The sequence below is a fragment of the Mytilus galloprovincialis genome, chromosome 3 (genome assembly GCF_965363235.1).
Source record: "Mytilus galloprovincialis chromosome 3, xbMytGall1.hap1.1, whole genome shotgun sequence".
NCBI classification, from domain to species: domain Eukaryota; kingdom Metazoa; phylum Mollusca; class Bivalvia; order Mytilida; family Mytilidae; genus Mytilus; species Mytilus galloprovincialis.
Genome location: NC_134840.1, coordinates 20,782,464 through 20,796,215, shown reverse-complemented (window position 1 = coordinate 20,796,215; position 13,752 = coordinate 20,782,464). Strand labels below are relative to the sequence as shown.

The window sequence follows — 13,752 nt, the reverse complement described above, 5'->3', positions numbered from 1 at the left end:
GTCTACAAAAGAAAATCATAGCAATCTGACTCAGTTCAATATCAGAAATAACTTGCCCTCACCATATATCTACAATAGAAAATCATAGCAATAAGTAAAATCACAAAAATACTGAACTCTGAGGAAAATTCTAAACGGAAAGTCCCTAATAAATGGCAAAATCAAAAGCTCAAACACATCAAACAAATGGATAACAATCGCCTTATTCCTGACTTTGTACATGCATTTTCCTATGTAGAATCTGACACAGTTCAATATAAGAAATAACTTGCCATCATTATATTTCTACAATAGAAAATCATAGCAGTCTGACGCAGTTCAATATCAGAAATAACTTGACCTCACCATATATCAACACTACATCATTCTTCATAGAATTGTTTCATAACATATATCCTTCAATACCTCTCAACGTTTTGTGCATATCAGATTTTTTTTTTCAGTTTCTATCCTTTAAAATATGAACAGGAGGAAAGTGGGGCATGTGTTTTGTTTAATAAACCAACTTCAATGTTTTAGTGACTACTCTAGATCTCTTTGACTGAAGATAATTGTAGCAGTAAGTACATCATTTCTACCAATTACCACTAATATCATAATATGTAAGAATACTTTACCTGCACAGGTTTCCTCGTTTCCCAAACCAATAAATAATAAAGTACCATCCAAAGAAGGGGCATTAACCCTTCCCCCCCCCCAAAAAAAAACCTGTTTTACCTGATACTTACAGTTATAGGTTTATCTTGTAAAGACTGGAGTATAAAGTTACTGACAACTCGGCCATCATTAAGATGCATTCTGGGACCAAATGTATTAAATATTCTAGCTACTCTGATTTCTGTACCATCCTGAAAATGTAATGTTAATTATGAAATTCTCATTTGATATATAAGAAATAATGCTAACTGAATTCTATAATTTGTTCAAAACCTGTCCTATTGCAAATTTCAGACTAATAAAAGCATCTGACAAATTTCTGAAATCACAGTTCTTACCTGTAATCAAATTATATAATAAATTCCAAAATATGCCCTTTCTTAACAAATCACTAATACAAAGAGGCTTAACCCAATACGGTTTTGGCTTTTACATAAAAGTTCACCTGTCTATGATAAGCATAACACATTGTTTCTGCTACTCTTTTACCCTCATCATAACATGCTCTTGGTCCTATAGGATTTACATGGCCCCAATAATCCTCATTCTGTGGATGGATCTCAGGATCTGAAAATGAGCAAAAATTAAATGAAAATACAATTTCCTGTACTATCAATGGTCAATTTGTTTTTGACACGAAAGCGTATCTCCCTCCTGTGAAAATTAAAAGGAAAAGTCACTGTACAAAACTATCACATCAAAACTGCACAACTACATATGTTATTAGGAATTCTGACAAGTATATTTTCATTCAAATGCAAATTATAGAGGTCAAACAGGCAAACATTATTCTACCTAAGAAAATAAAATGTATTATCTTTCTAATTGTTTAGCTATTTTCCCATTTCTTGAGTTGTGTAGAAGCAAAGACTAGAAAGAGCTGATGTCATCTGTTCTTGGAAAGATAAGAATTACAGACTCAAGGTCAACTTATATGCTCTGACCACTTATGTGTAAATATCACAACACTTACCTCCATAAACTTCAGAAGTAGAGGCTAACAACAGTCTACCTCTCACACGTTTTGTCAGGCCTAAAATTTAAAATAATTACTGTCTTAATTGACTTTTAACTAAATTGAGCATTAACAGGATGATATTTCAAAAATAGAGCAAGCAGAATTTTACTGTATAGTGCTTTTGTAAAAGACCTCTCAGTAATTTATAAGTAAAAAAAATAATCTAACTACAATTATTATGTTCTATGATACTATATTACTGTTTATAAAATATTTAGCCAAAATGTGTTTTACATATATTTTTTTTACACCATATGCCTTTTATATAAAGATTGGATGCTTCTTTTTGTAATTTATGAGGTGTAAAAGTGTTGACCAAAGTACATTTTGTATGAAGCTTGGAAGCAAGAATCATTCAACTTATAATTACATTTTAAAAGCTTGGATCATGAAAACATGATTTCAAAATTTTCTTTAATTTACCTGTGCACTTTATTGTGGGACCTTGTGTTACATTTGATTGTGTAATGAATGTTAATATCAGAAAGACACAAGATTACTGTTAGCCAATCAAATAATGTGACATAATGAAACATACATGCAATGTAATTGTTTTTATTAATGCTGTATATTATTTCATGTTTTTCATACAAATTCTGCCATTTATTGAGATAGTTTTTAATCATTAATCCAACGTTAACTGAAACATGACTTATATTTAAATGAAGAAACCAATGACAACTCAACCTAACATATTATTTGTGCCAATGACAACTCACCTAACATATTATTTGTGCCAATGACAACTCACCTAACATATTATTTGTGCCAATGGTAACTCACCTAACATATTATTTGTGCCAATGGTATTTGTCTTGATAGTTTTGACTGGATTATACATATAATTAGGTGGAGAGGCTGGTGATGCTAAGTGGTAAACCTGATCAACTGCAATGTAAAAAAAATATGTTCAATCAAATAGTACAAAATGTATATAATAGTTCATCTGAGGTCTTCCATTTATTCATTTCTTAGGGATCGTTTAAGAAACAATACTCACTGTGTGTTGGACATTTCTTCCCAATCATGATATCAATAACAAATATTTCAATCTGTGATTTTTTATCAAAAACATTGGCTGTTAATTAACCTTCAGGTTTTATTGTCTAAGCTTATTGAATGATTACCATGACAACTTCAGATGCATGAAAAATGTGAGATGATATTATGTCAGTTTTTAAATATTTTCCCTACCTTCAAATTTTAAATTGTTTATTAAACTTCTTCATAACAGTTGTTGAATGATTTGGTGTTATTAAAAATTTCTTTCAGAATGAGTTAATTCTAGTATATCTGTTTCACTTTTGTTTTATTTTTCTTTCATCACCTTTTTTCCCTTTTAAATTGTGATGTGCATTTGCCTGATTTTTTAACAGAAGTTCACTACATATAGAAAATCTGTGTTGGAATATATATATAAGAGTTCAGAAGACAATAATTCAATCGCAGTACATTATTGAAGATTTTGATCAAATAAAGGATTATCTTTTGTACACATATTTAATAGTAAAACTTACCTTTCAAGTATATAAAACATATTCATCTCTTTGTTAAGAATGTCATTATGAATACTGTTTCTACAATTTTATAAGCATTATAATAAGATTCAAAACATGTGACTGTTTATAGTTTCTAAATATTAAAACATTAAAGTGCAATGCATAAAAGTAAAACAAACCTTCTATAAATAAAGGATTAATTACATCATGATTGAGTAACTCAAAGTTTTCATGACCAATCCAATGTTCCACATTTCTTTTCCGACCAGTGAAGAAATTATCTACAACTGTTACTTCGTGTCCTTCCATCATTAGTCTGTCAACCAAGTGGGAACCAACAAAACCTGCACCACCGGTTATCTAAAACAGTTAATTTGTATCAGTTTAACGAAGTGTTCAAGTATAACTATTCATATAGAGCTGACTTACAGACCCTAAATATTTGATTTTGATTTCAAATGTATGTATCTTTATTAATAGCATGTCATAAAATATGAGAGAAAATTTACTGATCATTCAATAAAGGGTAAGTTCAGGTGGATTTTCATGGGAGTATTTAATGTAGATGTAGATTTGGGTCCACATGAATACTGTAAACCAACTTATTTTCACGATTGATTTATTTTCGCGACTTTCTTGAGTAGAAAAATAACATGAATATTAATCGTCGCAAATATGTAATACTTTTCATTCCTTATTGAACATCAGAAGATTGCGAAAATAAGTTGGTTTACAGTAGTAAAGATTTTATAAACTATATAAAAATATATTTTGCTATGGGACAAGCACAGTTTGACCTCAAAAAGAATGCTGCATATATCTCAATAAAATCCTTTCCGAGTATTGCCAAATCAGCATCAATGTTTTTACACATGAAATAAAACCGTTTGGATTTTGTTATTACCATAAACTCTACATAAATTAATTTTTACAAAAAGGAAAAAAAGTCAGTGATTGCAAGATATATATTGTTTGTTTTTTGAACAAGAGGCAATCTAATTAAAATTAAATCCTTGACATATCAGAACAGGAACAATTCAAGGATTTGATTTTAATTAGATTGAACAAGGGGCTTCTTTTAGTTCAGGCAAGTTTAAAAATTGAATGCGTGTATCAGTAAGTTTTTTAATATATGTGTTTTTAAAATTATTGATATCCTCAACCACCTGTACCAATTATATGTATAATTCACTTTCACTTCTATCTAATATGTATGTACATACCAGTATTCTTTTTCTGTCTTTTACATTTAAGAATGCAACTTCTGGATACACTTTCTGTCTAAAAAAGTAGAAAAATATATTTAAATACATACTACATAAATTCCATTTGCTGGTAAAGTATGAGGTAATAAGCAACCCTTTCATTCTAATATCTTATCAATGAATTATTCAAATATTCTCTGAAATGAGAGTCATTTATTTCACAGAGTGGCAGTAATACACTTCATGTTTTATGTTTAGTACTTAATGTAGAACTACCTATTCCTTATCATTTCAACAAAATAATTGCTACTTAAACAAGATCACTTTACAATTATTGTGGCTTTAAAATTTCCTATATACTAATTTTGTGCATCCCACCTTGCTACACTACATTTAATAGCACTATGAGCAGTTATTACTATAAGATGTGTTGTTGACAATTGGTCTCATGCAATTTATTAAAGGAAGAGACGATATTAGTGCAACCTCTGCCAAAGTTGAGTGCTCATATAACTCTTGATAATACAGGTGCATTATGGGAAATGACAATTAGGTACTAAAAGAAATAAACAAATAACTAGACTACTGTGGATTCATCAATATTCATTGGATACCATTTTTTGTGGATTTCGTGGGTACAGGGGAACCACGAATTTAAATATTCAACAAATTGCCAAATTTCTGAAGGAATGCATGCAGACTTTTCCAAGACCACGAAATTAATTATCAACGAATATGCAAGTTTTACTCAAACCATGAAAATAGGTACCCACGGAAATACATGAATCTACAGTATACAGGAAAACACTATCTAAATAAGGTTAAATGAGCTATTTAAAAATGTTTCCCTTCACAATTTGCTTCTACAAAATAAAAATCAAAGTTCAAACCATTTTGTATTGCTCAACTGGCTAATATACCAACTTTAAAGTGTTCTACATCTTAACAACAATAACTGCTTAATTGAGGCATATTATTCAATCATAAATGCATGGATAAACTCTATTCTTCAAGATATTTAAAAACAAGAATGTGTCCACAGTACATGGGTGCCCCACTTGCACTCTCATTTTCTATGTTTAATAGACCATGAAATTAGGGTCTAAACTCTAATTTGCCACTAAAATTAGAAAGATCACTTCATAAAGAAAATGTGTACTAAGCTTCAAGTTGGTTTGAACTTCAACTTCATCAACAAGAGTGCACACGCTGAAATGTTTCACCTTCTTTACTTATAATTGATATTATGTTGATAGTCCGAAATATAAAGCTTTATTGAACTGTCACATAAACTTAACATTAACCAAAAAATTAAACATTGACCAATGAACCATGAAAATGAGGTCAAGGTCAGATGAACCATGCCAGGCAGGCATGTACAGCTAACCATCTTCCATACAACAACTATAGTTGACCCATTGCTAATAGTTTAAGAAAAATAGACCAAAACACAAAAAGTTAACAGAGCAATGAACCGTGAACATGAGGTCAAGATCAAATAAAACCTGTGTGACTGACATAAAGATCATAAAATATTTCCATACAGAAAATATAGTTGACCTATTGCATATAGTATTAGAAAAAAAGACAAAAAATCAAAATCTTAACTTTGACCACTGAACCATGAAAATGAGGTCAAGGTCAAATGACACCTGCCAGCTAGACATGCACACCTTACAATCATCCCATACACCAAATATAGTAGACCTATTGCATACAGTATAAGAAAAACAGACCAAAACACAAAAACTTAACTATAACCACTGAACCATGATACTGAGGTCAAGGTCAGATGACACCTGCCAGTTGGACATGTAAACCTTACAGTCCTTCCATACACCGAATATACTAGACCTATTGCTTATGGTATCTGAGATATGGACTTAACCACCAAAACTTAACCTTGTTAACTGATCCGTAAAATGAGGTCAAGGTCAAGTGAAAACTGTCTGATGGGCATGAGGACCTTGCAAGGTACGCACATACCAAATATAGTTATATATAAGAGAGAATTTAACATTACAAAAAATCTTAACTTTTTTTTCTAGTAGTCACTGAACCATGAAAATGAGGTCAAGGACATTGGCCGTGTGACTGACGGAAACTTCATAACATGAGGCATCCAGGTCTTCCACCTTCTAAAATATAAAGCTTTTAAGAAGTTAGCTACCGCCGCTGCCACCGCCGGATCACTATCCCTATGTCGAGCTTTCTGCAACAAAAGTCGCAGGCTGGCCAAAAATTTTTTGAACAAAAACTTTGACCTGAAGCGAGACAGACAAAGGAACAAAAAATGAAAGGATGGAGGCAAGAACAAACAGATGCACAGAACAGAACCATAATGCCCCCCTCCTGTGAAAGGTGTGGGGGTGTGGCATAAAAACTTCCGATTCCAAATGGATAACTATGTGAAATATGGTATTAATATACTATCAGACCAGACTAATATGAAGAATGATTTGTCAGAATGGAACAAATTGAGAATGTTTCTATAAAGATCCATCTATACATTTATCCTCCCATGATTAGTTCACGCTGGAGAAGTAGTTTCAAAGAATATGATGATGTAGGCAAAGTAATGTTGATGTCTTACACTTTACCCAACAACCAAATGAGCTAAATACAAAAGATTCTGAACTGAAACTGAATATGTAAATAAAACACCTAGTAAAGCATAGAAATGTATAAATTATAAAGTAAGTTGATAAATTTTAATAAATAATTGACATCATCCACCTCAACTATACTAGAATAATGTGCAGTATTAAATTTATACCTAAAACTCATTCTGCCAGCACACAAATATATATAAATATATATATTGAAAAGTATACATTATTCATTAGCATAAATCAAGAGATCGCAGAATATTTAAATAATTAATATTATTATTCAGTTGCAACAATAGTTCTTGCCATCATGACTGGCATGCTTGAATTTTAATTCGATAAACTACTGTAGTATACAAATATTCACAGCAGTTCAGTATCTCTTGTATTATCAAATGTGATGTCATAACTTTCATTCAGCATGCAAAATGGTGCCAAGCACTATTCTTTACCCAATCAATTTTATCAACAACATAATAAAAGTTAATACTTGTTGATTTTGTGAGAAAAAAACTGAAATATTTTGTGTTCCTCCCAAGTGTTTTTTCTGTCAATAAGGAAGAACATACTTGATGATTTTTCTCTGGGTTTTTTTTCCATTTATACTGACCCACCACCGTGAGAATTAAGGCCATGCCTCCCTGTTTTAACTTGATTGAAGACAGACAAAAATGATTGATGTTTTTTTTAAATAAAAGTCTTGCTTATTATGTTTTTATATATATATGAAATAAAACACTGAAGAGTAGGATTTAGTTTTATGACAATTATGTAAAGTAAAGTACATTGAGAAACTATATGTTATACACAATAATACTGTGTGCATGTACAAACTGTATTAGTAAATAATATATATGGCCACACAAAATTTAAACTTTGCTTATCAGATATCTTTTCTTTGAGTCTTAAAACTATTCTCCTTTATCAGATTATTTTCAGTCCATACTATAAAGAAGCCAATATTTGTAGAAATAATTTATTTTCTTTCAAACCTATCAAACATTAAATCTTCTCATATCAGTGACATAAAATAAAGCTGTATCAAGTAACAATATTGAAAAATATATTTTTTTTTTTCCAAACAAAATGTTATTTCAATAAAATAAAAGTGGAATAACAGAAAATGTGCTCAACTTCCAAGTGAAAAATTTTAATTATGTGTGGCTTAATTCAGAAATATACCTTGTCCCTTCAGACCTTGACAAAAAAAAATTGAAAAATGAAAACTATCATATTTGACTCCACCTCAAACAAAAAAAGCCTGTCCAGATAGTAAATAAATAATCATACAAAAAAGTTTTTCAACTTTTACAGCCTTTCAGAATGTGCTTTGTACAACAAATTGCACCATGCACATGCCATGAATTCTAATGTATGGAATTTTCAGGCCAGCTAGGCTTGATTGACCTGTCACACATTCTACAGCTTCTTTTTTTAAATCTGTGAAGTACCATAGGCATAGCTGAATGCAAAAATTGAAAACAGTCCATTTCAAACTTGACTTCAATTTTTTCATCAGAAACTAAATATCAAATTTGAAAAACAAATGTTGAATGATTCATAAGTTATTCCACAAAAACAATTTTACTTTTTCATTTCTCTATCAAATTAATTAGTATTAAAAATTGCTTCTAAAATTTCGATATCTAAATACTTTAACAAACAAGTCTGAATAATTGTACAGCTGACCATAGTTACAATTTAAGCCATTATGTGAACAAGCAAGCATGATTGAAGAGCGAGCCAGATTTTCTAAAAAAGCTTGTGAACAAAGATCTATATTGCAAATACATAAAAAATAATTCATAATCAAAATTGAAAAAAATAAAATTGATTTTTGTATGATTGATATAGTTTAGTTGTATTGCTGTAGAGCATTATTAAGTAAGCGTTTATAAATATAAGTTCTAAGTTGGAAAGAACTATAATTTCAATATTAAACACATGAACAGTGATTTTCCTAACTGAAAAGAAAGATTGATGTAGATTTTGCATGTGAGGGCTGATTCCCATTGAAATTGAATATGCAAACAATACTTATGTTTATCTTTTAAAATTTATATAATTAACTTTACTCTTTTATTTTTTTCTGCTTATGTTTTGACAAATTATAATACTCAATGTAAATATAATTCACACTATATAGTGTAACTTACCCATGTTCCAGCTCCTGAACTCGTCGTTTCAAATTTTCAATTTCATTAAATAAATCATTATTAACACTTCTTCTTTCACTGAAAAAAAAAAGAATTGGACATAAGAAAATATTTCTGACTAATTTCTGTAATTCTTTACTTTTTTCCAAAAAAAACGATACTGAAATAAATATTGTAATTCAGTTGTTGTAAAAGATACTCTACCATTATATGTACTTTTTTTTCCAGTGATGTGTAAAAAGTGATGAGTATGTCAGTCTGTTTGATTTGACCCAGATAGTCTCTGTGAATGCATTGTCATGTTTTGGCAATATATGTACTAATGTACCTTAATAAAATTTATTATTTCTTGTACACAACACAATGACAATTATCTTCTCATAAATTCATAAGATATATATTTTCATATCTGAGTAACCATGTTTTATGTCCCTGAGTTGCCATATTAATTTTTAATAAAAGAAGTCTAAAGAGGTTCTGTTTCTTGATATAATATGTGCTATGAAGAACAATGTACCAAATATTGGCTGTAAGATCCCTTAGCATCAATGACACCATTTTTCTCATGAGTTATCATGTTTTTGCCAAAAGGTTTCTTATCTGTTTATTTTTTTTATATTTATGTTTCATGACATTCAAATTATTACAATATATACACCTTATCGCTATTTGGACCAATCCTGTAAAAACAGTCATTTAAACAACTTCCTGTTTAAGTCAACAGGCCTCAGATCACAATTAATTCCCTTTGTTCGTGGTCTAGGAATATAGTTCCCAATTATTATATAGGGTATTTCTTCCCAAGTAATCTGTCTACTATTTTCTTTGAAATGTTTACTATTTAAGTGGTACTATCAGTTGCATATATATTGAAATAAGTAAAACATGTGGAAAAAAATTATTGTTGAAAGTGAAAGTAGTGATTTGGCCAAAATGAAAGTAGGGTAGAAATTAGCCTTCGTCATTTATTCAAGATTCAAATCCTACCATTGGCATGCCAATAGGGCCCTCAAAAGAAAAAGCACTAATGGATTGTTCTGGGACAAGCATATTTTATTAGAATAATAATGGTCTATAAGCAGTTAAATTTATTTCAAGTTTGTGGCGGTGCAAATTTTTTAATTCAATTTGACTTTAACTAAAAAATGCATTGTAGCCAAGGGGAAGAATAACTGTGTTCTGAGGCCAACAGTTAACAAACCAAAGGTTATCAGTAACGAGCTAAGGGAGGAAAAAATTTAGAAAGCGATCACTAGGAAACTTTGATAGATTATGATCCACTTTTTTGAAACTCGAATATAATCCAAAAAAAATTTGTTTGAAGTATTTACAATGGTTTAAACAGGTCTCATTAACTAGAGGCTCTAAAGAGCCTGTGTCGCTCACCTTGGTCTATGTGAATATTAAACATAGGAAGCAGATGGATTCATGACAAAATTGTGTTTGGTGATGGTGATGTGTTTGTACATCTTACTTCACTAAACAGTCTTGCTGCTTACAATTATCTCTATCTATAATGAACTTGGCCCAGTAGTTTCAGTGGAAAATGTTAATAAAAATTTACAAATTTTATGAAAATTGTTAAAAATTGACTATAAAGGACAATAACTCCTTAGGGGGGTCAATTGACCATTTCTGTCATGTTTGACTTATTTGTAAATCTTACTTTGCTGAACATTATTGCTGTTTACATATTATCTCTATCTATAATAATATTCCAGATAATAACCAAAAACAGCAAAATTTCCTTAAAATTACCAATTCAGGGGCAGCAACCCAACAACAGGTTGTCCAATTCATCTGAAAATTTCAGGGCAGATAGATCTTGACCTGATAAACAATTTTACTACATGTCAGATATACTCTAAATGCTTTGGTTTTTGAGTTAAAAGCCAAAAACTGCATTTTACCCCTATGTTCTATTTGTAGCTGTGGCGGCCATCTTAATTTGATGGCCGGGTCAACAGACACATTTTTAAAACTAAATACCCCAAAGAAGATTGTGGCCAAGTTTGGATTAATTTGGCCCAGTAGTTTCTGAGGAGAAGATTTTTGTAAAAGTTAACAACGACAGACGACACACGCAAAGTGATGGGATTTAAGCTCATTTGGCCCTTCGGGCCAGGTGAGTTAAAAAGTAACATGCATGGTGCATCTTTAAAAAGGGTCCCAGATAGAGATGGGGTAATTGAAAATGTAATGGTAAAAGTGTAATGCATTACAATTTTCCATGTAATTCAATGTAATGTGTAATTGAGCATTTTTTTAATTACATGTAATGGTAATTTAATTAATTACATTTAAAAAAGCATGTCATGCTCAATTACTTTTGAATTACATTTCAATTATATGTAATTTTATGGTGGATTTGTGTTTAATAACATAAATTGTAAAATTATATTTATTTTGCAAATATTGATATCCCATACTTTTTTATATGAAGTCTGTAATTTATTTTTATATTATTCATTTGACCTACAGACATTTTTTTCTGAATAGTCTTATAATTTAAAAAAATGTGAGAATCATATGAATGTGTAAAAGGATTATAGAAATAAAAATTAACAGCTGTAAAAACAAACAGCAATTAATCAGATTGAAATGTCCAGGGACAATGCCACTATTACATGTATTTTATCTAATTATCAAAATATTTCTAATATTTAGACCTTATCATGATTATACACATTGTTTGTACTAAAAATTATTTTTAAAATTGTGACAAGCACACTTTTAAATATTTTTAAAGTAAAAACAAAATATTATTGATTTATTTATAATTTCTTTATTTACATTATTTTCAATTTAAATGTCTTCATTTCTGAGATGTCAAAATACCCCTTAATGTATTGGCAAGTTAATGGGAACAAATTCCCATTCCTATCAACACATCTTCTAATCATAGATAATGATAATGATAATGATAACTAGATATCATTGAGATGGGAGCCATCTCTGTGGGCCCCGCTGTGAATAATGTGCATTAAAAAATTGTATCTTTACCATAGGACATGGGTTTGTCAACTGAAATCAAAGTTTTTGACCTTGACCTTTGACCTAGGAAGTTGTAAATAAATTATGACACACCCTTTGGTGTTGGTTTATAAACATGTCAAGTATAAACTTTGAAATGATAACGGTTCTCAAGATATAGAGCGGACACAATCTTTACCATAGGACATGGGGTTGTCAACTGAAACCAAAGTTTTTGACCTTGAACTTTGCCCTAGGCAGTCGTTCATAAATTATGACACACCCTCTGGTGTTGGTTCATATACATGTCAAGTATAAACTTTGAAATCATAACGGTTCTCAAGATATAGAGCGGACACGATCTTCACCACAGGACACAGGGTTGTCAACTGAAACCAAAGTTTTTTTACCTTGACCTTTGACCTAGGAAGTTGAACATACATCATGACACGCCCTCTGGTGGTGGTTAATAAACATGTAAAGTATAAAGTATGAAATCATAATGGTTCTCTAGATATCGAGAGGACACAAAGTTAAAGTGTTACGGACGGACGGACGGACAAACTGAGCCCTAATGAAAATATTGAATAACAAATATTATTAGATATCTGTTGATATCAGAGATGGGTCCGATTACTTTCAATGTAATTGATTAAATTACAATTACTTTGTCATTTGTACGATTAAATTAAATTAATGATTACATCATTTCTGAAAGTATCTGATTAAATTAATGATTACATTGGCAAAGTAATCATGATTACATCTGATTACAATGAATTTAAAAACAAAACATTTTGAATGATGTGGATGAATAAACGTTTAATATAGAGTGGGGTGCTCATTTTCGCCACATCTTTCCATGTTTTCTACAGTTTATGTTCAGGTCTAAATGTTTTTGAGTATACTGATATTTCTATATGAAGATAACTTCAAATGCAAAATATACTTAAGCTTGAAAACCGGTTTGTTTTAAGAAAATCATCTGAAAAGTTAGATTAAAGGGTGTTTGAAATTTCCGGATGTTTTGTCAATGGGGGACACATATTCGCCGTTTTTACACATCTATTTAAAACCAAATAACCGCAGCTTTTAACAATTTTTATCAAATCAATTGCAAATATAGATGAATAGCAGACATTTCAAAGGTATAAAGAATTCAAAATTAGGGCATTCAGTCAAATATTTACTTAGAAATACTTCTTTGAAATCGTGTTTTTTATTCAGGAAATTGTCCGAAAATCGTTGTCCGTTTTTCTGTCATTTTTGGTAGGAGCTGCAATTTTGTCTCAGTTTAAAAAAAATATTATATTTGTTATAAAAATATAATTTACGGTACATTTCTTCCATTTCAGCCATCCTTTGAAGTTTTTACACCTCAAAATCCTTATACGGCGAAATTGTGTCCCCGGCGAAAATGAGCACCCACTCTAACTATAGCATTTTTGAGAACGTATTTTATTTTGTTCAATTATAAAATGATAACTTCAAATTAAACATCATCTATTTAAAACTATAGAACATGTACTAGGGAATTGTGAAAATGTCCAGAATTTATTAGAAGTAATAGATATATGGTTTTTATCTAATTGTATAAGTATCTCATTCACCAAAAAGAATTTTTTGTTTGGTGAT

At 30.3% G+C, this 13,752-nt stretch overlaps 1 protein-coding gene across 3 annotated transcripts in view; it reads right to left on the bottom strand.

Moving 5' to 3' along the window:
- Nucleotides 1-13,752, bottom strand: part of LOC143067387 (UDP-glucuronic acid decarboxylase 1-like) — a 30,560-nt gene that overhangs the window by 11,094 nt on the left and 5,714 nt on the right. For 2 of the 3 annotated variants that reach the window (XR_012975939.1, XM_076240615.1), the window contains exons 3-10: nucleotides 9,145-9,222; nucleotides 8,171-8,185; nucleotides 4,398-4,455; nucleotides 3,354-3,534; nucleotides 2,459-2,563; nucleotides 1,631-1,690; nucleotides 1,103-1,224; nucleotides 729-848 (exon numbers count right to left, since the gene is read on the bottom strand). Coding sequence is in view for 2 of the 3 variants with exons in the window: in XM_076240615.1 (XP_076096730.1) it covers nucleotides 729-848; nucleotides 1,103-1,224; nucleotides 1,631-1,690; nucleotides 2,459-2,563; nucleotides 3,354-3,534; nucleotides 4,398-4,455; nucleotides 8,171-8,185; nucleotides 9,145-9,222 (739 nt within the window). In the remaining variant the exon portion in view is untranslated. The remainder of the gene's footprint in view (nucleotides 1-728; nucleotides 849-1,102; nucleotides 1,225-1,630; nucleotides 1,691-2,458; nucleotides 2,564-3,353; nucleotides 3,535-4,397; nucleotides 4,456-8,170; nucleotides 8,186-9,144; nucleotides 9,223-13,752) is intronic. The other variant, XM_076240616.1, reaches the window with a different exon arrangement.